The sequence below is a fragment of the Periplaneta americana genome, chromosome 8 (genome assembly GCF_040183065.1).
Source record: "Periplaneta americana isolate PAMFEO1 chromosome 8, P.americana_PAMFEO1_priV1, whole genome shotgun sequence".
NCBI classification, from domain to species: Eukaryota; Metazoa; Arthropoda; class Insecta; order Blattodea; family Blattidae; genus Periplaneta; species Periplaneta americana.
The window spans coordinates 82,526,188-82,549,200 of record NC_091124.1 but is presented as its reverse complement, the minus strand read 5'-3'; the positions used below and the strand labels follow the sequence as shown (position 1 = coordinate 82,549,200).

Sequence of the window (23,013 nt, the reverse complement as noted above, 5' to 3'; positions counted from 1 at the left end):
TAGTAAGATCTATTGTAGAGAAAGAGTTCGATATTTCCTTGTCTGGGACCTATTTTAGCTGTCTGGTGGCTTAGAATTTGGAAGACTCTCACAATGCTTTACAGGCTGTATGTTTGAAGAGAAATCTAGATAGACTATGGAATATTGTTTTTCTTAAGAAAAGTCAAAAACCTGCGTTGACAGTTTGAGATATGGTCCTTCTGTTCTGTCCATACCATTGGAACAGCAAACGACCTTGAAGGATGGGTACCATTTAATCAAACTCTAAAATACTGGAAATATCCATTACAGTACACATGGTGTACTCACCTTTTGTCCTGATCACCCACTTTATATCCAAAATACTATTGGTATGTTATAAATACTATTAACTTTAACTTTTAAACTGCAATAATAAATACAATCACAAACCTCGCAACACACCAAAAAATTTTGAACCATGACAAGATAAACACAAAACTGACAGAGTTTTCAAAGTATTTGCAGTAACAGGAATAATTCTGACACTTCTCAAACTATATAACCAGAAACGTGTCATATTTGAAAAAAAAAATGCATTAGCTTTCATTTAAATTCACAATTCAATGTGCGTGCCAGATGCTTCCTGGCTTTAGATGAGAGAGAAATGAAATGTATTATCGTATTGAGTACACAGAAAAACATACAAATTACATTGTTTTGTGCTGGAGCAAATGTCGTGTTATACAATATTATCGGACATTAGTTTACAACAGTTTAAAGATTGTACAGACCCAGAAACAATATTTGGGCCACCTGAATTTTCCAAGTTCCAATTTTACAAAATACTGTGCATACTCAGTGTTCAGGTGGCCCAAATTTTGTTTCTGGGTCTGTATGGTTTATTTTACATGTACTTGATTATTTACTGTCCTTTCCCCTAAGCCCCACCTCCACTTCACCTTATATTTAGAGTTGAATTGTATGAAGTTGTAAAAAGCTTTGTATGCTCTACAAATTTGCAATATTTGTAATATTTTAAAAGAACTTTTTTTTGCATGAAAATAGAAATTATTTTTAATATAGAGCTTACATAATATTTTGTTTCACATCCGGGAGGGCCTGTGTTCAAACACCGTGGCCGACTGACTGTGGTTTTTCATGGTTTCCCTCAGTCACAAAGGCAAATGCCACATTGGAAATTCACATTCCATGATTCATCAACGCCTCAATCACCAATATCATATACATTAATCAAAATCTAAAATCAGTTGCATAAACACAGGCCATCTACAACACACAATAGAAACAGGAACTCGACAATAGTAAAAATGGTGTTCTGGTATACCCAAAGATCCTAAACACGTGATATGACCACAGATGTTAAAGCGTGTATAAATAATATTCGTTTTGTTTAGTCAGCAGTCCAAAAACTGGTTGCAACCTCATAAGTGACATCAATAAGCCATCACTAGTGAGGCAACTTTTGCATACATTGCTGACTAGTAACATATTTTTCACTAATCAGACTTGAATGTATGCAACATTTGTTCTTCCTCTTACACATCGTCAAGTGAGATGTACTGTCTGATAACACTAGTAATCACAGTTTTCTGTACAGGTAAACAGAATGTTGATTTTCACCAAGTCTGTAACATGTAATCAGATTTTGTCCATCACGTCAGGTTTCTGAGTACTTTAACAAACTTATATTTTATCAAGAGCCATATATACATACAATGCTTCTTTGATTTTCATCAATTATACCAAGAATCGCTTTACTTGACTTATCTTATTTACGATTGTTGACATTTGGAAAGTTAGAAGGGTAACTGGTAATGTAAATGCAGGATTCAGTCCATATTTTGTTCAGTTGGAGTGCAGAGGTTTCGATAGTAGTGTGAGCTGTTCTGTGTGAAATTATGAAGAAACAAAGACGTAGTTGTAAAAACTTCCCAAATATTTTTTTTCTTATGGAAGTTTTTTTGGCTTATGGAAGTTTTAAGGTTGTTCTTTATGGTTGTGAAACTTGGACTCTCACTTTGAGAGAGGAACATAGGTTAAGGGTGTTTGAGAATAAGGTGCTTAGGAAGATATTTGGGGCTAAGAGGGATGAAGTAACAGGAGAATGGAGAAAGTTACACAACACAGAACTGCATGCATTGTATTTTTCACCTGACATAATTAGGAACATTAAATTCAGACTTTTGAGATGGGCAGGACATGTAGCACGTATGGGCAAATTCAGAAATGCATATAGAGTGTTAAGTTGGGAGGCCGGAGGGAAAAAGACCTTTGGGGAGGCGAGACGTAGATGGGAAGATAATATTAAAATGGCTTTGTGGGAGGTGGATATGATGATAGAGAGTGGATTAATCTTGCTCAGGATAGGGACCAATGGTGGGCCTATGTGAGGGCGGCAATGAACCTCTGGGTTCCTTAAAAGCCAGTAAGTAAGTATGGAAGTTTTAGGATAAAGTTACTAAGGTTTCAGTATTCAGAAACAGAAATAAGGATTTATTATAATAGTTCATAGTTACAGATTCTGGAGTTTGTGCATCCAGCAATGTAAATGGGCTGATGTTAAAATTGGTTATTACACATAATGCTGAAGAGTAGCACTTATTTATAGATGCTTCTAAAATTAATTTAAAGACCATTTTGTTACACAATGGCAATAAACTTCCCTTTATACCTGTAGCAAATTGTGTAGCAACAAAGGAAACTTAAGAAAACATGCGTCATATTGTTGAAGACATTAAATATGAAAACAATTGTTGGCATATTTGCTGGGATCTTAAAGTTATTGGTCTTCTACTTGAAATACAGAGTGGATTCACTAAATATCCTTGTTTTCTGTGTCTTTGGGACAACACTACATAGTCAAGGAATGACCAATAAGAGAGAAATTCACTCCCAGGCAACATAACGTAAAATTAAAACCTTTAGTTGATTCACAAAATATATTTCTTTCTCTCTTAGACATTAAATTGGGGTTTATGAAGAACTTTGTGAAAGGTATGGACAAAACAGGTGACAGTTTCAAATATCTACAAAGTGATGCAAAATTAATAGAAGAAATATTCATTGGACCTCAGATTAAAAAAATGATGAGTGAACAATATTTTTTTTGGAATTGCTAACTCTTAAACGGACTTGCAGCATGGGAATAATATAAAAGTGTCGTGATTGAGTTCCTCGGAAACAAGAAGGAAGAAAATAGCGAAGAACTAGTTCAGAACCTCCTTCAAAATTACAAGAATTTGGAATGTAGGATGTCTCTCAAAATTCACTTCCTACACTCTCATTTCGATTTTTTTCCTCAAAACTTGGGTGTAATGAGCGATGAACAAGGGGGAACAATTTTATCAAGACATTTTTCAGATGGAAGATCATTATAATGGAAGATAGGATCCATCAATGATGAGTGATTACTGCTGGTTCTTACAAAGAGAGGAGACAAAGCATTTTAAAGTGATTCCTGACTTCTGCTACGTATATGAAAGTTGCTGTTTACACAATATATTATGAAAAATACTTTGTCTCCAGTATTAACACCATTATAATGTTGAAGGATCTGTATTAGATATTAACAATGTGAAACTGCTTAGTTAGTATCAAAATTTTCAGAAGTGTAATACTGGTAACTGAAAATCTGAAAGGTGCTGCAGAAAAGTGGGTTACATTTTCGGATTCAGCATGGTAAATATATGGATAATCATAATGTTTAATTTCTGTACAATTTTCTAAGTTGAAATTTGTTGAGTAGTGTAATAGATGTATCAGTCAAAGCCCGAATGAGAGGTAGTACATAATGTTATGGAGGTTAATTTTTACAAAAAAGAAAATTGAGAATAAGAATAGTAGTAGGCCCATTTGTGAAAATTATATGTCTCTTCTCATTTTACATTTCATTAGGCACAAACTCAACACATTATGAAGGAAAACTTGAAGCAGTAAATACAGTATTGAAACAGTTACTACATCGAATCCAGTGTTTTAAGAAAGCAATTCTGTGTGACTCATGGTTGCCCATTCAAACTATCAGATAGCAGTTAACCAACTCTTTAAAACTATGTGGATTTCATTAGTTATTAAAACTATTAATATAATTACAAAAATTAATTACTTTGCAGTGGATACCTGCATACTGTGAGTTGAAAATGAGAAAACAGATGCCCTGGGGGGGGGGGGGGAGAATAAAATACAGAACTAGTCATAGAATTTTCTTCCACTCAGCTAAGAGATTGATTGAAACAGCATGAAAATTCATATATAAGAATATATCATAATTCCTGAGTCCCCACACAGTGAAGCTGTAGCCCTCTTTTGGTTGCATACAGGACATGATTGTTTGGCAGCTCACTTGCATAAAGTGTCTATATTTACATCTCCATATTGTATCCTATGCAACAACACGTACACAATCATGGACAAGGACCACCTTCCTCTCCGTGCTAATGGTGCACTCCCTCACCTCACTATGCTGTTGTGGCAAGGGAAATTTTTAATCATGGTGGTGGTGGGGTGGAGGTGGTGGCAGCAGTGGCAGTTTTTTTAATGCTGGTTTTCAGTGTGGAAAGCTAATGGTGCACTAATGTATAAAAGAGAGAATGCTTGTCTGTGTCATAAATGCTTAAATAAATGCTGTCTGTAGTTGATAATATTAATCTTTGTCTCTTGTTATCTCCAAAGGCATATTCAGTAAAACCTCGATAAGACGCGCCTGCTTGTTATGCTATCCCATGTAATACACTTTTTTTTTGTCCGGTCATATATGACACCTTTATAAAATACTCCATTTGTTACGCTCTAGTCCCACATAATACGTTGTTTTTGTGGAATATTTTCGATGTATTTTACAGAAATGAAACATTTTTGCCATTGAACTCACCGGTGCCATTAACCTGAAAAGTAATCGAACCTTTACCTGCTCATTTAAATCTGTACAATACCGCCACCCTCTTGTTACGCCCTCTTATTTGACTCTTTATCTGCGCGCGTAAAGCCTACATACAGTTACAATACCTCACCCTCTTGCTAACCCTCTGTCTCAAACAACATTCCTCACTCGGCAGTAATAAAATTCTGGAAATTCTTGCTGGTCAGTTTGTTGTCCTCGTGTATTAAAGTATCTGTGAATGTGATTACAATGATTGTTAAACGAAAAGCGCTTTCTGTGTCGGAAAAATTGGAAATCTTACGAAAGTACGATGAAAACAGTACTCTTAATCAGAAACAACTCTCTGATTCATTAGCAATCGGATAATCGACATCAAGGACGATAATATAAAATCACGACACAATCACTGGAGCAGCGACGTCGGGAAGATGTAAGCATAGGAAAGTGAAGTGTGGTAAACAAGAGGACTTGAAGAACATTTTGGTCGACTGGCTTCATCAGTCTCGAAGTGCAACCATACCCGTAAGTGGCCCTATCATTCAAGAGAAGGCGCGCGAAATCGCATGCAGATTGAACTTCGACTTTTCTGCTTCTAATGGTTGGCTTGACAGATTTAAACAACGACATGGAATTGTTTACCACCCAATTTCCGCCGAGTCAAGAACTGTCGGTGAAAGTGACGTTAGTGAATGGACAAGCAGAGTCTGCCTAATCTGATTTCAAAATACGAACCCCGTGATATTTTTAATGCGGACGAATGTGATTTATTCTTTAAGCTCAAGCCCGACAAATCATACATTTTCAAAGGAGAAAAGTGTCATGGGGGAAAATTAAGTAAGAAGAAGGTAACAGTGCTCGTTGATGGCTCTGAAAAGCTGCCTCTGGTCGTGGTGGAAAAATCAGCAAAACCGTGATGCTTCAAACGTGTAAAGAACCTGCCATGTGTTTATAAGAACCAGGCACATACATGGATGGCCAGTGATCTGTTTGTCACGTGGTTAAAGGATTTGGACAACAAAATGGTGAGTACAGTTTTTTTTAATTCATAGGATTCCGATAATTCGTTGCCTGAAAGTAGTCCCCCATCTGACGTAACTGATGATGAAGTTGACGATGAGGATTGGGTTGCTGTGCGCGAAAAGCTGGTCGATTCACTTGGAGGATTTTATATCTTTAGACGATGGTGTTGTGACCTCAGATATTCTTGATTTAGATGACATCGTAGAAAATCATGTCACAGTTGAGGAAGAAGAGGAATCAGTTCAATCTGTTCCCATGCAACAGGAAGCCCTGGCAGCGATGACAGTGATAAGACAATTTATCAGTGCTTGTTCTGATGATATGTCAGTTAGTGTAAATTCATATTTAAATCATGTTGAAAATGTGATTATTCATTGTAAGGGTTCACATACACGGCAAACAACTATAAACGACTTTTTTTTTTCGAAAGAAGTAAGTACAGTACATATTGTCTTTGACGTACAGTACAGTAATTACATAATGGAGTAATACTGTATTACCTTTCATGAATCATGTATTTCAATAAAGAAAAATGCTAATATATACTGTATATAAGTCAAAATTAGTATACCCACCTAATACGCGGTCCCGGTTAATGCGTGGTTTACACGCAGTTCCGTGATCAGCATTTTATCGGGGTTTTACTGTATGTAGTTACTTAAAATAGTGCCACTGCCTTAAAACTATATGATTTAATTGTTTATTATTATTTTCAACGCCCTTTCTCCCCTCCATTGCCATGGATAATCGAGTGTCTACTGTACAAGGGAATTCTTCATAAATACCACTGGCTGCCATTTTTTCGCATATCTCATTCTTCTAGCTATCTCCTGCTAAATTGAAACCTGTTTTCGTAATTAAAAGTAAATGTGTACAGACTTATTATTTATGATAGATGCTCCGAATGATTTCTATGTGCTGCTTGTATACATGCCTTGCACTTGTTAAACATACTCTTCAAAACTGATTGAATTATTCTTTGCGTGAAATATTAAGAATTCCTCTCTTTATATTTTCGAGTTCATCTAAAGAATTAGGATTGTCGCCATACACATAGTTTTCAGGGTATTCTAATAGATAAGCCATGGATTCAGAACAGGTGACATCAAAGATATTAACTACCCATATGGCTGACAGTGCAAGACTATGAACTGTAGTCACTCAGTGATAAAAGTGTGTGTGGTGCATTAACCAATATGAATTATGCATAAGTACTTTCTTTCTCCATTTTGGCAATCATGGAATGAGTGTCAAGGTATTGCAATTTTCTGAATCACTTGACAGTTACAAAAAGAATGAGCAATGATCACACATCCTATAGTTCGTATGTTTTTAAAATGTGTAGAATAAGCAGTAGTTCTATACTATAGCTGCTTGGTCATACCTTGGGTTAATGTTGTAGAATGAGGACTGGTTCGAGTCTTCATAGGGGACGAAATTATTTCGTGAAATTTCAGAAACTGTATGGGACTGACCAGTGCCTCCCCAGCATTGAGATGAATTTGGGGAGCTTGAGTGAGTAGCGAAATCCAGTTTTGCAAGCCATCCACAGGGTGAGTCATGGTTACACGTTTGATCACTTCGTGTGATGACAATATTATGAGTATGGAAAATGAGACATTACCATTGGAAAGGCAGTTCTTCAAATTACAGAGCAATACATAACAATACTAACCAGCGTTGCTTTATTACCTTAAACTGCCAGCCATTCACATCCAAGCATAATCGGCAATGCTTAAGAAAATCATTCTCATTACTCTACGATACATGCCCACAGGAATAGCACGAATTTCTTCCTCATTTGTTTTTAGCATGTCTATGTCTTGTGGTTTCTGAGCATAAACCTTTTCCTTCAAATAACTCCATAACCAATAGTCACAGACTGTGAGATCGGGGGGAGTGGGCTGGACATTCCGTCAATCCTCTCCTTCTCAACCACCTGTTTGGCAATTCAGGATTAAAAATTTCCCTTGCCACAATAGCATAATTTATCGATTTTTGTTGTAAGATTAATTGATCAAAAATATTTAATTGAATAATCAAGTCGATTAAAATTAATCGGTTGTAGTTGATATTAATTATTATTATTTTATTAATACGAACTCATACTAAAAATTCCGACAATATTTCTCTCTCGGAAATTGCTTAGTTAAAAGCACAATAATACTGTTATTTTCTAACTAAATCAAGTATACAAATACTTCAGAAAGAGATGGAGATATGACGACAGTGACAGTGCTGGAAATATGAAAGTTAAAAAAATGCGAAACCCTTATTAAGTTTTATGGTTTTCCAAGGAAACTTCCACCTTGTTGTCAGCTCATCTTCCTAGCATATGAAATACATACTTTTCTGGGATTCGTCCCCTTCATTCTTTATAAAATAGCCATGTCTACACTGTGTGCAAGTGAGAGCGTAACTATCTTCTTCTTTTCTAAAATCTGATAATTCGGATTACAATAGGGGCCAGTCTTCTGTTTCGACCGCTGAACTTTTGCAGGTGCTTGCAGTTTCTGTACTGAGTTTGTATATGAAGGTTGTGTGTTTAGTTTGATAAAGAAAAAAAAAATCAATTTTCTGTGGCCTGTGAAAAGTGTAAACTCCATTATGTCATATGAGAATTTGAGAGGTAAACTCAGTGAAACGTTTGGATTTAAATTGAACGATCGTGGAGAAGTGCTTGACAGAAAAAAAAGTTTTTTTGTGTATAGTGATGCAGGAAACATTGTTACTAAACGTAGAGCGGCACTTAATTCTTAGCATGTGAATGCACTCACATGTTCAAAATCATGTATGAAGCAGTATTAATTAGGTGAGTCTTCATACTTTTTGTTATTTATATTTGTCTCAAAAATTCCCGGAGAAATTGATACAATAAATTATAAGCCTCATAATAAATATGTAAGTAATTAAAATAGTTGTTTTGTAATATAACGATACAATGTATACAGATATACAACATTTAATATTTATGCTTATCACCGAACACAAGTTAAATTTAACAACAAATGTGTATTGCAGTATATTAAAACACCTTTACAACTCGATTAATCGATTAAATTCAAATAGTTAATCGATTAAATATTTTGATCAGCACTAACAGTGAGAGAGTACACCGTCCTATTGGAGTAAGCAGTGTTCATGTTCATCACTTTGCATCACAAGTTCATTAAGGATTTCACAGTACTGAAAAGCATGAACAATCTCCTCCAGTATTCATATTCCTAACAATCCTTCCCATCCTATCATTGCCCAAACTGTAACTGATCCATATTTTGAACATTTCTTTCTCTCTTCAATAACTCGAGTATTCTCTCTTGCACTATAATGGCAGTTGTGTGGATTAACACTTCTGTTCACATGGACAACAATTTCATCAGAAAAGTGCAGTTTGTCAAACCAAAATTCGATATTTTCACATTCCCTTAAGGAGTTAGGTACAGCTTACAGCAGTAAAATTTTTGGAAATATTCAACATTTTTTTCCTCCATTACTGTATCTTGTACAATAATGAAAATTGATGTATGTAAAACACTGTCTTTCTGCTATATGAAAAAAATATTTTTACGACTTAAAAAAAATTATATATATGTATATATATTTTTTTTCAAAATTCATAATGGTGGTAGTTCACTGTGCAGTGATGAAGCGTTTCCCTCATAACTCACAAACTTGTTAACTTCTTCATGTTCTCTCTCTTTTATTTTATTTGCTGAAACTCATTTTTACAATATCATGCTCTTTCAACTACATTCCTTAATAAATAATATTTTTTTTTTATTTTGTGTTAGAAGAAAATACTAATATTTGACCATTTTTGTTAATGAATTTATTTTTTATCAGACAATCTATCAAAGGTAGAGAAGTGATCTTGCATCATATTGTAGATATCACATGCATAAATACACACAACAAATTTCATCACAGAATGTTGGATAGTTTTTGAGTTATGTGGGAAATGCTTCATCACTGCATAGTGAACTGAATTTTAATTAAAAAAAAAAAAATAAAAAAATAAATAATTTTTCTTAAATCGTAAAAATATTTTTTTTTCGTATAGCAGAAAGACAGTGTTTTACACATACTAATTTTCATTATTGTACAAGATACAGTAATGGAGGAAAAAAATGTTGAATATTTCCAAAATTTTACTGCTGTAAGCTGTGCCACTTACCTGAAATGAACAAAGTTTCGAGTTTCTTGTGCTCTTTCCCAATTCCCTCTGTAATGTACAGTGACATACTACATTTACTTTAAATGTGTAGCCATATTTCTGACTCATTCTGCACAGTGGCTGAGAGGGATTATCATGCTCAACAACATGTAACCCCTGTACTGGTTGGATTGTTTGGATTGTTGACCTCTTCTGAGGCATGTGAAACCAGCAGTCTGCTGGTAGACCTTGGCTCTCCATGGGCTGTCACGCAATGGAACTGCTTTTGTTTGTATAATAACATAAATAGTAGTAACATACTACCTTTTAACTCCTTGTCAAATTTTCTGCAACACTTATTCCATAATGATTGTTTGAGAAATGTTTCACAAATACAAAGTCATTGTTGAAGACTATACTTCTTTTGCACAACATTACTATTGTTAATGCAAGTTATCTTGAACCTTCTGAGCAGGGACAGAGGGGCAGAGGGAAGGAAGCGCGTAACGCGGGTGGAGCCAACTGAGTTGTTTGCGCATGCTCCGCAGCATAATCTCTTGTCAAGAAACATAGAGCTATTTCCTTCACTGCGTACCAGTAGTGTTACCATGGAGCAGCAACCACAGGGTAGTAATTATGGTGAAATCACACCACCGCGGAGAAAAAGTAACGCTGTTATCCATAGCCGAGAAAGAGAAATTATCGCAAATATAATAAAATTAAGCGTTGCGAGGAGGAAAAATTAAACAAATATTTGCTGGAACCTCTTGCTAAGGAATATGAGAGAGCGGCTAAATACTCTGGCAAAAGTATTAGTTCCGTGAAGAGAATTAAGAATAATATTGAATTACAACCGAATGAACCTCACACTACTCGGGAAAGAATAGTTATGTAATGTTTAGAAATTATTGCTATAATAGTTATGTACAATAGTGTGTGTACTGTGAACGACATAATGAATTACTATTGTAAGTTATTATTTTCTTATAGTTCTACTAAACATATTATTTCATTCCAGAATTAGGACTTGTGTAAAGTTGAAGTGGACGACTTCGATCAACACGTTATTCGGGATACAATCGAAGAATTCTATCATGTTCAGAAAGTAGTACATAGTCTACGATTAAGAAGATAATTCCGAATGGATGATGCCATTGACGAAATAATTAATTTTGGAACAAACGATGATGGCAGCAATGATAGGGATATGGATTGTGTATAATTGTAAATTAATGTAAATTCAAATAATAAGCCTGTAAAACATTGTTATAAGAATATGTACATATTAGCTGAAGGTGTAAGTCATGCAGGGCTATATAATGTATAGAAGTAACTGTAGTAACTCCTCCATTGCCGGTCCCCAGCCCGGATGAGAGAGGAGTGTACACACGATTATATTTAAATACTTACTCATTACAGGTTAATTAAAGCTTGCTACGAAACTATGTTCTCCTCTCAAAACCGGAGTATCGAGAGAAGATGATGTCTGTATTGAACCAAGTTCTTTTACAGTAGAGAGCCGTAAGGTGAAAGAACCAACGTTTTCTGAAAAGAGTCACGTTACCCGAGGGAGGAGCATCCTTGCCGTGCCGTTATGTTGATGAGTACACGCCGTACCGAGCAGTTCCAAAGACAGACTTAGGGGATGTAAGGTTCAAGATAACTTGCAATGACGGTACATTATTACGTGTCGATTGTTGCATTTGTTCAGTCTTGGCAAAGATTAATATCTCTGTATGCTAGCGAGTCTCACCTGGTAAATATGTTTCTCAAGTCCTGTGACATGTAAAGATCTACTTTATTAAATAGAGTAGAAGCTTTATGAAAAATAATAAATTAAGTTTGAATTTGTACTTGTTAATATTGTCTGTTTTCAACGAATACAGTCTGGCATTGAACGTGACACTATGGTTGTCTGCGTCAGCCTTGTCAGACTACAGTGCACGTCTATGAAGTCACGAGCACTGTCATATTACCGCAAGTACCTGGCCTGATGTAGGAGAGCATCCAGTGGGAAGGGAAGGGTTGTATATAATATGAATATCAGTACCACTTACAAATAACTGCATAATAGTTGAAGTAAGAACAATAATATTACAGTGAAATCTGTTCAAATCAGAAGCTGAATAATCCGGAATCCTGTCTATTATGAAACAGTTTATTGGTCCCGTCGAAATTCGTATGTATTATGTGTAATTTTTCCTGAATAAAATGGAAACTGTCCAACGCGGATATGGAAACTGCCTGCTACTGTTCAAAATGGAAATATTATTTTGAGCACACTGCTTTAGTTTTGAAACAGCGTGTAATTTCAAGGAATATACAAAATCTGTAGGTCACTAAGATGAAAACAAGTTTTCTTTGCAAAATTTGAGAGAGGACGAGGGTGTGTTGGCCTGTCGGTCATAAATTTTATTACCCTATTGACTAGGCAGACAAGTCCCTTCAAAGATTTTCACACCCGTATACTGTCGTAGCTAGACAGAGCGTAAGTGTAATGATTTCCTGATAAAAAGAAAAAGTTGCGTAAAATGTGGCATTAACATTAAGTGATGAAGTAAAAGTTTTCGAGTTATAGGAAAATTAGAAACGAAGTGTATTTGAAATAATATTGAAGTTCAATTGTGGAAAAGTCAGGTGTGACACTTTAAAAAATAAAGATCATAATGTGTGAGTGGCTTGTGGCCAATATTGGTGACATAAAAGGAACCAGAAAGCAACCATTTATGTGGAAATAAGTGAACTGTTGTGGGAGTGGGTACTTCATGACCTTTCAAAGAACATGCCAATTTCTGGATCTATTCTGCAAAGCAAGCCATTGAACTGGCAAAGAAATTAGATAAACCAGAATTCAAGGCTTCTAATGGATGGCTTCTAGTCTAATTAATTAATAATGTGCAGTGAGTGATATACAATACAGTATTATAGTATAGTGTTAGATATTAAATTGAATGATATTAGTAAACTTTAGTAGAATGACTAATGAGTGAGTTACGATACTATTTGTACAGAAAATGAGATTTTAATGAAGATGATTAACCAGTGAAATAAGCGACAGGAAGCTGCTTTTAAGTGAGTAGTGTTAAACTGAATATTTTGTACTTCTTGCAGTTTGCGGCATGCCATTTTGTTTTTCCTGTATACTTACTTACTGGCTTTTAAGGAATCTGGAGGTTCATTGCCGCCTTCACATAAGGCCACCATTGGTCCCTATCCTGAACAAGATTAATCAAGTCTCTATTATATCCCATCTCCCTCAAATCCATTTTAATTTTATCTTCCCATCTACATCTCGGCCTCCCCAAAAGTCTTTTTCCCTCCGGCCTCCCAACTAACACACTATATGCATTTCTGGATTCGCCCATATGTGCTACATGCCCTGCCCATCTCAAACGTCTGGATTTAATGTTCCTAATTATGTCAGGTGAAGAATACAATGTGTGCAGTTCTGTATTGTGTAACTTTCTCCATTCTCCTGTAACTTCATCCCTCTTAGTCTCGAACACCCTTAACCTATGTTCCTCTCTCAAAGTGAGAGTCCAAGTGTCACAACCATAAAGAATAACCGGTAATATAACTGTTTTATAAATTCATGTATACGAATGATAAAATATTCCATTTTAATTTCACATCTGAATAATACAGAAACCTTTCCACAACGGAAAAAAAAAATGACCATGTCACTTCTGTCTTGAACAAGTTTTACTGTAATATCTATGTAACTCGTAATATTGTCTTCTGGGGAAAAAAATAGCAATGGATATAAAATATGATGGTTGTTCCAAAATTAAGTTTACATGTGTATTTTTCAATATTATATAACTTACGTAATAGTTTGTACATAACACACCATGCACTGTATTTTTCACTTAACACTTTATTTTTCCACATAGTCTTCATGGTGATTGAGGCATTTGTCTAGATGTGAGACAAGTTTTTTGGTGCAACTCTTGTAAAATGTGGTGTCCTGACTGTTGAGCCAGCATTTCACTACTGAAGCACCATATACAGCTGCATTAATTGTTGTTTCCTAATCCAAGAAATCGACTAGCAACACACTTTTCTGATCCCAGAATACAGTAGTCATTACTTTTCCAGCCGACTTCACGACCTTGAATTTTATGGTTCGTGAAGAAACCTTGATATTTCCAGTCCATCCTTGTCCTTTTCGTTTCTGGGGTGTGATGGTGGACCCATGTCTTGCCACCAGTGACATTGCGTTCTACAAAGTCTTGGCCATCACTGGCATAATGTTGCAAGAATGATAGGGCACAAGCCATTCTCTGAGCTTTGTGATCTTCAGAAAGGTTTTGTGGGACCCACTGTGCACACACTGTGAAATCCTAACTGCTCAGTAATGCAGCTATGCGTAAATTATGCTAAAATTGCAATCAGTGTAGCATCAAGTTTACAGGTGATAAACATTTTGTAAACTTAATTTTGGACGACCCTTGTACTAATAACACCATTAACAGATTTTGATCTTTGTACAATAGTTACAAGGAACAAATAATATTATCTTTCCTTTCGAACAATGAAATATTATAATAAAATTAATAATAATAATAATAATAATAATAATAATAATAACAATAATAACAATAATAATAATGGCGATTATAATATAAACCATAAACTGACCTTTTTATAGTTATTATCTCATTACATTGCAAATTAAAGCATTAATTCTTATGAACATCTACTACTTAAGACAAATTAATTTAGGATACAAACTAAAGAAATTAAGTTAGAAGTGCATTAGTCATTGCTATTTCTTGACATAATTAGGTTTCTAGCTATAAATGAAGAACATTATCAATAATTTTAATACATCTTGATTACACAACTTTTAACAGAGACATAAACACAGACATGAAAATTCTATATATTCAACCAAAAAACCAGAGGTTAAACACACTAGAACAATACGAAATATATAGACATACAAAAACACATCCAAATGAAATTATCAACACACAACTCAATTTCAGAACATACACACTCTTTGACTCCACGTTACACTACACAAACACACCCCCACAGGAAACACAAACAAAAAGTACCAAGACCAGCACCAACCACTTCTAAAGATGGCCCATAACAGGCTGAAACTAGTTAACCAGGTACTGTAATATTTAACACGCAAAAGATATATAATACATATTCCGAAATAATTTTAAGTTTGTATTACTTTAGCAGACGAAAGTCTCATTAAGGACGTGAGATGATTGTCAAATGAGATCTGTAACTGTGGCATCTATGTTTGCTGTCGTCTGCCATGTTCCCAGAAACAAGTGAATGTGTGCTAACCCCTGCTATACAAGACCCTTGCTATCCATCTTACAGCCTTGAGAGGGGAAGCGAACTGTATATCTTTGAACAAGGATTGTTAGAGCGAGCAAACGTCTACAGCGAGCACTTGTTGACATGGCTGATATATATAATTTGGAACAAACTCTGAGAATTTGTCATCATATGTGAACGTTGCAGCCAATATTTTCTGTCTTTTTATCGTAATATTGAACATTCGAAATATGATTATGCTGTCCCAATGTAATAACTGTATCTGTCGCTCTGTTATGCAGTTGTTCATGATTAATTGCTTAGTTTTCTATTGGGAAAAGTTACATAGCCTCTCTCTGTCATTTGCTTTACTAAAGGACAAAGTGTTTGGTCTATTGCGGAAAATTTACAGCCAATATAAGAAGGCGGAAAAGAGTAAGTTGTGGTGAATGTTACAGTAGGAGGTAATGAAGTGAAATAGTAGGACGTGATAGATTAGGTTCAGTATCTGTGGAATTCTCTGTTTCGTAAAAGTAAAGAGTGCGTTGGTATATAACTAGTAAAAGAAGTAATATTAGAAAGATAATAGAATAAAATTGTGTGTGTTTATGTAGTGAAATGTTAAGTCATTTCAAGGAAAGAGGTGAGGAATTGATGGAAAAGAAACATAATTCGTATGTTAATATCCTCGTTTGTCATATTTAATTGCGTATCCTTCTCTCTGTTTCCTAAGACTTCTGAATGTTATTTTTAGCTCCTGTAATACCGGTAATTTCTATTTCTACTTGGTGTAGACAACAAACTTATATTCCTTATTATGCTGTAGTTCTTGAAAAGTTGTGTAACTTTTCCATCAAAATCGCCAGTGTTATTATTATTACTTTTTGTATTTGTTTATCTGCTATTCAGTGGTTTTCTTATCTTAACCATATATTTTCAAAATAGTCTTTATGTGATAGTTATTTATTGTACGATAGTTAGTGTGTAATAGTGTGGTTATTTGCTGTGCAGATTAATCATAGTCACAATATTATATTTTATTGGAATGTAAATGAGTGGTGCAGTCAATTTATAGAATAATTAGAGAGAGAGAGAGACCTTTACTTTTTTTCTACCGATTTCAGAATTAACTAGAAATTAGTAATTGAAGTTATAAAAACTATATGAAGATTGTACCTAATCTTTAATACATTATATATTCTGCGGTGATATAAAATTTAATATTTAGCAGCTTATTTGAGCGAACATTTTTAATATATTTGAGCTACTTATAGATGTGATATTAGACGTCATTTTTCATTAAATCATACAAGTTTTTCTTAATGTTTTAAAATTAAATTGTACATATCATACATACTTAGGGATGGGCTTTTCAAGATAGTATTATAATGTTGAAATAATATTTAATCCTTTGACAAGACTTCGACATCTAATTATGTTACATGCATGCTTGAATGCATGAGTTGAAAATGAGAGACGATTATACATAGATAAATAATAAATTTGTAATACAGTAGAATCCCTCTTATCCAGCACCAAAAGGACCAGGCTGCTTCTGGATACGAGGTTTTTGCCGGATAATTTGAATAAATACTGGTATATATATATAAAAAAAAAAAAGGTAAAGGTATCCCCGTAAAATGCCATGAAGGTACTTGGGGGGGCATGGAGGTAGAGCCCCATGCTTTCCATGACCTCGGCACTAGAATGAGGTGGTGTGGTCAGCACCACGCTCTGACTGCCTTTTACCCCTGAGAAAGACCCGGTACTCAATTTTATAGGAGGCTGAGTGAACCTCGGGGCTGTTCTGAAAGTTTGGCAATGAGAAAAAATCCTGTCACCACCGGGGATCGGACCCCGGACCTTTCAGTCTGTAGCCAGCTGCTCTACCAACTGAGCTACCTGGCCGCCTAAATACTGGTATATACAAAAGAAAAGTTTGTATTTCATGGTGCCAAATGTTGAAACTGCAGCAATGTGAAGCTTATTTCTCATCACTTGCTCATAACTGAATAAACATAAATCTGTGTGGATATTCCTTATTAAAAGATATCACACAACACAAATAATGCACTAATTTTAAGTTAGAATATTCACTGAAAATGAAAGTTCTTGCGAACTTCCTAATGAAGCAACACTGATGGCCTGAACATACTGTAACTAAATAATATAAAAACTGTGTAGATTTTCTTTATTAAAACACATCACACAACATAAATAATAAACTAATTTTAGGTTTGAATATTCACTGAAAACGAAAGTTCGTACGAACTTCCTAATGTAGCAACACTGACGACCCGAACATAATTAAATAAACATAACTGTGTGAATTTTCTTTATTAAAACACATCACACAACACAAATAATACATTAATTTTAGGTTCGAATATTCACTGAAAATGAAAATTCGAGTGAACTTCCTATGTGGCAAAACTGATGGCCCAGACTGGAAATGTGGCAGATTTAAACTTTTTTTTTGGTCCAGTCAAAAATGCCATTGTTTTGGTATTGCCGGTTTTTGGGTTCTGGTTACAAGGGATTTTACTGTATTTTGTATTCAGCTATTTTTACAATCTTTATCTTCGAGAATGAATTCATACACACAAGAATGCATTATGCATTGTGCAGTAAGTTCTGCTTGTTCTGTGTGCTATTATCATAATCATTATTATTTATTTATTTTTGTTTAATTGTTATAACGAAACGTCAGTTTCTCTGATGATTACTGATACGAAACAAGAAGGAAACGTGTGAATGTGACATATGAATGTAACTGCATCATATACATTCTCATTTATTCCACAATGAATGGGCCAAGTTGGATTTAGATTCAACAGGCTTAGCATAAAGGTTTAAAACTTACATTTGATTTTGAATATAAATACATATTAGTATCAAACAGTTGGCAACATTAATTTTCTGCCTACTGTGTTCATTCTGCTAATTATTTATTAGCTAACTGACAGTATTGTAAGTGATTCATTAATTTTAAACATGTGGAAATGTTTGGTTTCTTACATGGGAATTTGATCTATTTAAGGTCTTTATGTTATCTGGATCAGAATGTTAGATATAAAATTCTTGTATTAACAGAAGTTCGAGATCAGGGCTTTTAATTTTGCTCACTAATAGTAAATCTGTTATTTATTGTGAGCATTAAGCTTTAAATTTAAGCTAGATACAGTTAATATTACACTGGTGTAGCACAACTATGTTACCTAGTGTGTTTACCTACTGAACTGGAGCTGCGCTTAGGCATAGGTTCGATCTGTGCTTGGGCTATTAGCTGGTTGGTTTTTTTTCCCCCCAAGGTTCTCCCCAACTGTATGGCGAATGTCAGGAAATACCTGGCGAATCCTCTACCTCATCTTGTCCATACCTGTGGAGTAATGGTTAGCGCATCTGGCCGCGAAACCAGGTGGCCCGGGTTCGATTCCCGCTTGGGGCAAGTTATCTGGTTGAGGTTTTTTGCGGGGTTTTTCCTCAACCCAATATGAGCAAATGCGGGTAACTTTCGGTGCTGGACCCCGGACTCATTTCACCCGCATTATCACGTTCATCTCATTCAGACGCTAAATAACCTAAGATGTTGATAAAGTGTCGTAAAATAACCTATCAAAATAAAAAAAAAAAATATATATATATATATATATATATATATATATATATATCTACCTCATCTTGCCAAATAACATCTCACTATCACCAGTTTCATCAATGCTAAATAACCTACTAGTTGACACTGTGTTGTTAAAAAAAACATGTATACTGTACATTACATGTGAATTTGTAGGGCATTAAATATTACCTATATATTTCATCATTTTACAGATTGATTACTTTATAAATATATGATCAAGTACTTAAAATACACCACATCCGGGAAAACCTAGTCAAAAAGAAAAAGTCATATCTCAGAAACTACTGCATTTATTGTCTCTATGTTTACATGTTTAGAAAGAGAAACTGAAAATGTTTCGTTGAGTGCACTTACAATTAGCCATACACATGCACATACTTTTGCATGAAAAGAAACAGAAAATGTTCCTCTCGCATTACAGTTGTTGACATTGTTGTTGTTAGTATTGATTTCATTGCATTTTAATTTTCATCTGGGGATGTGAACTGTACAGGAGAAGGCTTGGTGTCTTTTGTAGTTTGCAGTCGGTCAAATGAGTGCAACATCATGGAACGAGGCAGAACTCCTTCAAGATGTGCCAGCGTCTTATGCTGAGACAAGCAATTTTGGAGACAGGTAGTGTTGTGTGTCAAAGCGGGAAAGCAAGGAAACAATACCTTACTGAGCATGATGTTGATAGGGTGCAAGCTTTCGGTACACGAAGCCAACAGAAATCCATTCATATGATGGCAAGGCAGCTAAATATGCCAAAATCCACCACCCATGTCATCGTCCACAAATGCATCCACACAACTACAAACTGCAACTTCATGCTGTGAAGCTAGACAGTCACCCCTGTTGGAACTGTTCACTCTTGCACGTTTGGCAGGAGATAGAGTTTTGCTTGGATGTAATCCCCGCCACAAATGGCGCTCATATCAAGATATACTAGAATGTAAACAAAACTGGCGCTCATATCAAGATATATTAGAATGTGAACAAAACTTTTTGAGTTTCTCTTCCTAAACATGTAAACACCAATAAAATAAATGCAGTAGTGTATGACATATGATTTCTTCTTTTTTACTAGGTTTTCCTGATACATAGCATTTATAAGCAGCTAGAATTACTGCGACTTTGTAACATACTTTAAAAGTAAATTGAAATAATTGGCTCCAAAAATTCGATGAAGCTGTTCAAAGGCATTTTTATAACAGTGTAGAATTTAACATAAGAGTTAGCCACCGATGTAGTTCATTCGGCTGAGATGCTTGCCTGCCAATCTGAAGTTGTACTCGGGTATGGGTTCGATTCCCGTTTGGGCTGATTACTTGGTTGGGTTTTTTCCGAGATTTTGCCCAACCATAAGGCGAATGTCAAGTGGTCTATGGCGAATTCTCGGCCTCATCTTGCCAAATACCATCTCGCTGTCACAAATGCCGTCAATGCTAAATAATGTGTTAGTTGATATAGCATCATTAAATCAACTAAAAAAAAAACATAAGCGTTTTCGTCATTAAGCGTGCAATATTTAAATGCCAAATATAAACCATTACTCATATCTCAATGGAAATTACCTTTAAGAAACTTCCTTTGGTAACTCTTCTGAAGATGTAGAGTTCTTTAAAAAAAATCGTTATTTTTTATTTTGCAATAATGATAATGTAGGAGGCATAGTTAGGAGAGAGAAAAATTTTAAAAGAGATTGATGGGTGGCTTTAATATTTAATTTAGTTTTAAAATCATCTAGAATAAAAGTAAGCTATACAGTTTATTATATATTTCCTCCCATTTTGCTGTATAAGTGAAGAAGGTTGAAATTTAATATACAAAGAAGAAACCAACTAAAAGCAGTAGAAGTGGAATTAAAAAAGCAGCAGAATATGCATTTTGGATGAAAAGAGAAATGAGAGAATTGCTTAGGAATTCAAAGTATAATCAGTTTAATTCATAGACTCAGAAATTACAAAAAGAAAAAAATAATTTCTTGAACAAGTTTTGTGAATGAACATACACTGTGTGGCAATTGAAAACACGACTGGAACTGGTGATGCTATTTAGCAGAAATGAGCATGAGTCCTAAGAGGGATTGTTTCTAGAGTGCTGCCATTTGAGAACATAGTGTGAGCTGAATTTACACATATCTTCTGTGTGTGTGTGTGTGTGTGCAAGAATGCATTCAGCTATGGAAACATTTTGAAGGAATCAAGTGTGTGGAAATAATTGTCTGTCTTGTAGACGTGTTTTTGAATGGCATAAACATTTACGCTACAGAAGAGAATCATTAGAAGACAGTGAACTTCCTGGTCCAACAAAAACAAGCCAGAGTTGGTTGCAAAAGATACAAGAGTCACAAATTACAGCTACTGTAGTATGCAGTTCTCCGAATTATTTCAGAGAATCTGAGTATTAATAAAGGAACCATGCAACAAATAACTCAGGATCTGAAGACAACTAAGGTATGTGTGATTCATTAATACTGTATACGATTGACAACTGCTCTAAGTTGAACACTGCAGGCAACTCAATGAAGTCATTGAAAACAAACTGAACTTCCTGAATTTGATTGTTATGAATGACGAGACGTAGTGTTTCCAGTGACAGCGTGCTGAGCGGAAATCAGCAAACTCTTCCCAGGCCAAGAAACATAAAAAATTAAAGTAGTGGCAACTATTTCCTATGATAGTGAAGGAAATTGTGCACAGAGATTTTGTACACAATAGCTCACAGTTATTGCTGCCTAGTGTGTGGACATGTTGAAATGTTTGCTTCATAGAATTGGTCATTCTATGTCCTCATTATCAAGAAGGGGCAAATTGTTTAATTGTGCACAGAGATTTTGTACACAATAGCTCACAATTATTGCTGCCTAGTGTGTGGACATGTTGAAATGTTTGCTTCATAGAATTGGTCATCCTATGTCCTTAGTATCAAGAAGGGGCAAATAAATTGTTTCCTGTTGTATATGGCTTTCATTGCTAGAGAGTTTTTTGCAACAAAATGTTTGTGACCTTATATGTCTGATTTTTTCCGGCTGTGGTTAATGAGTGATGGAGTAGATTGTCTGCAGCCAAGGCCTTCTAATTCACCTGAAGATCCAGGACCATCACAACAAAAACAAAGGACACTGTCGAAGAAAACAGATTATGTTATTGGTAGAGGAGCGAAGCTAAGAAAACACAGTGTTAAATTGTGTGTAATGTTAGGAATTTTATCCATAGAGTAATCGAAACTTTACGAATCTTTGGCCTCATCTCTCCAAATACCACCTGGCTATCACCAATTCCATTGATACTAAATAACCTAGTACTTGTCACAGTGTTGTTAAATAACCATCTACAAAATTCAGCTACACTGAATTTAAGTAATGTAATCCTCTTACAGAACTCTCACGTATCTTTTATATTACCTTGAGAGCATTAGATGGAGTCTGTCTCTTTTAATAAATTTGATTGTTGGCCACTTTATATAATATAAATGAAATACATTCATATAATAGTTTTTCAATGAATCCTTAACTCTTCGCAATGTATGACTATGTTACATTAGAGTCTGGCAAGTTGTGCCAGGAATATGAGTTATAAAAGACACAGATATTAAATTGTAAACACAGACTTGTCATTAAACCCTGCAACCTATAGTAGTCAGTATAGTGTTAGATGGATTTCAAGTCTTGAATTTGGCATACCTCTCCCATCTCTTTTTAACCAGACTTCTTTGAAAAGCCATTGATAGAATGTTAAGATTAATATCTTTAGATAGCAAATAATTTATTTGTAGAACATAACTGCGTACATAATGACATAGCACAGTACAACACTTGTGGAGTTATATTTATGTCATTGTAAAATATGACAAGATGTGGAAGCGTCAAATGTAATATTGAGGAAGAAGGGAGTTAGTATTATTTGTTTTTGTAGGTTATTTTGGGTGTTCAGACATAAAAGAGACTGAAAACCATAATACTTTTGGATCACTAAAAAGTAATAACGTAACATAATCAAACTCAACTTATGTACTTGAACCTAACCTATTCTTATTATCTGAATTTATCATTAACATAGTGTTTTACTGTAG

The 23,013-nt window shown here is 34.9% G+C and overlaps 1 protein-coding gene across 5 annotated transcripts in view; it reads left to right on the top strand.

The window, feature by feature from the left end:
- The window catches only part of LOC138704818 (tubulin polyglutamylase ttll-4-like), a 126,068-nt gene that overhangs the window by 82,616 nt on the left and 20,439 nt on the right, over positions 1-23,013 (top strand). Inside the window, exon 17 of one of the 5 annotated variants that reach the window (XM_069833104.1) lies at positions 7,339-7,434. The exons of the other annotated variants lie outside the window; for them this stretch is intronic. Within the exon in view, the coding sequence (XP_069689205.1) occupies positions 7,339-7,404 (66 nt within the window). The 3' untranslated portion in view covers positions 7,405-7,434. The remainder of the gene's footprint in view (positions 1-7,338; positions 7,435-23,013) is intronic. 5 annotated transcript variants of the gene reach the window in all.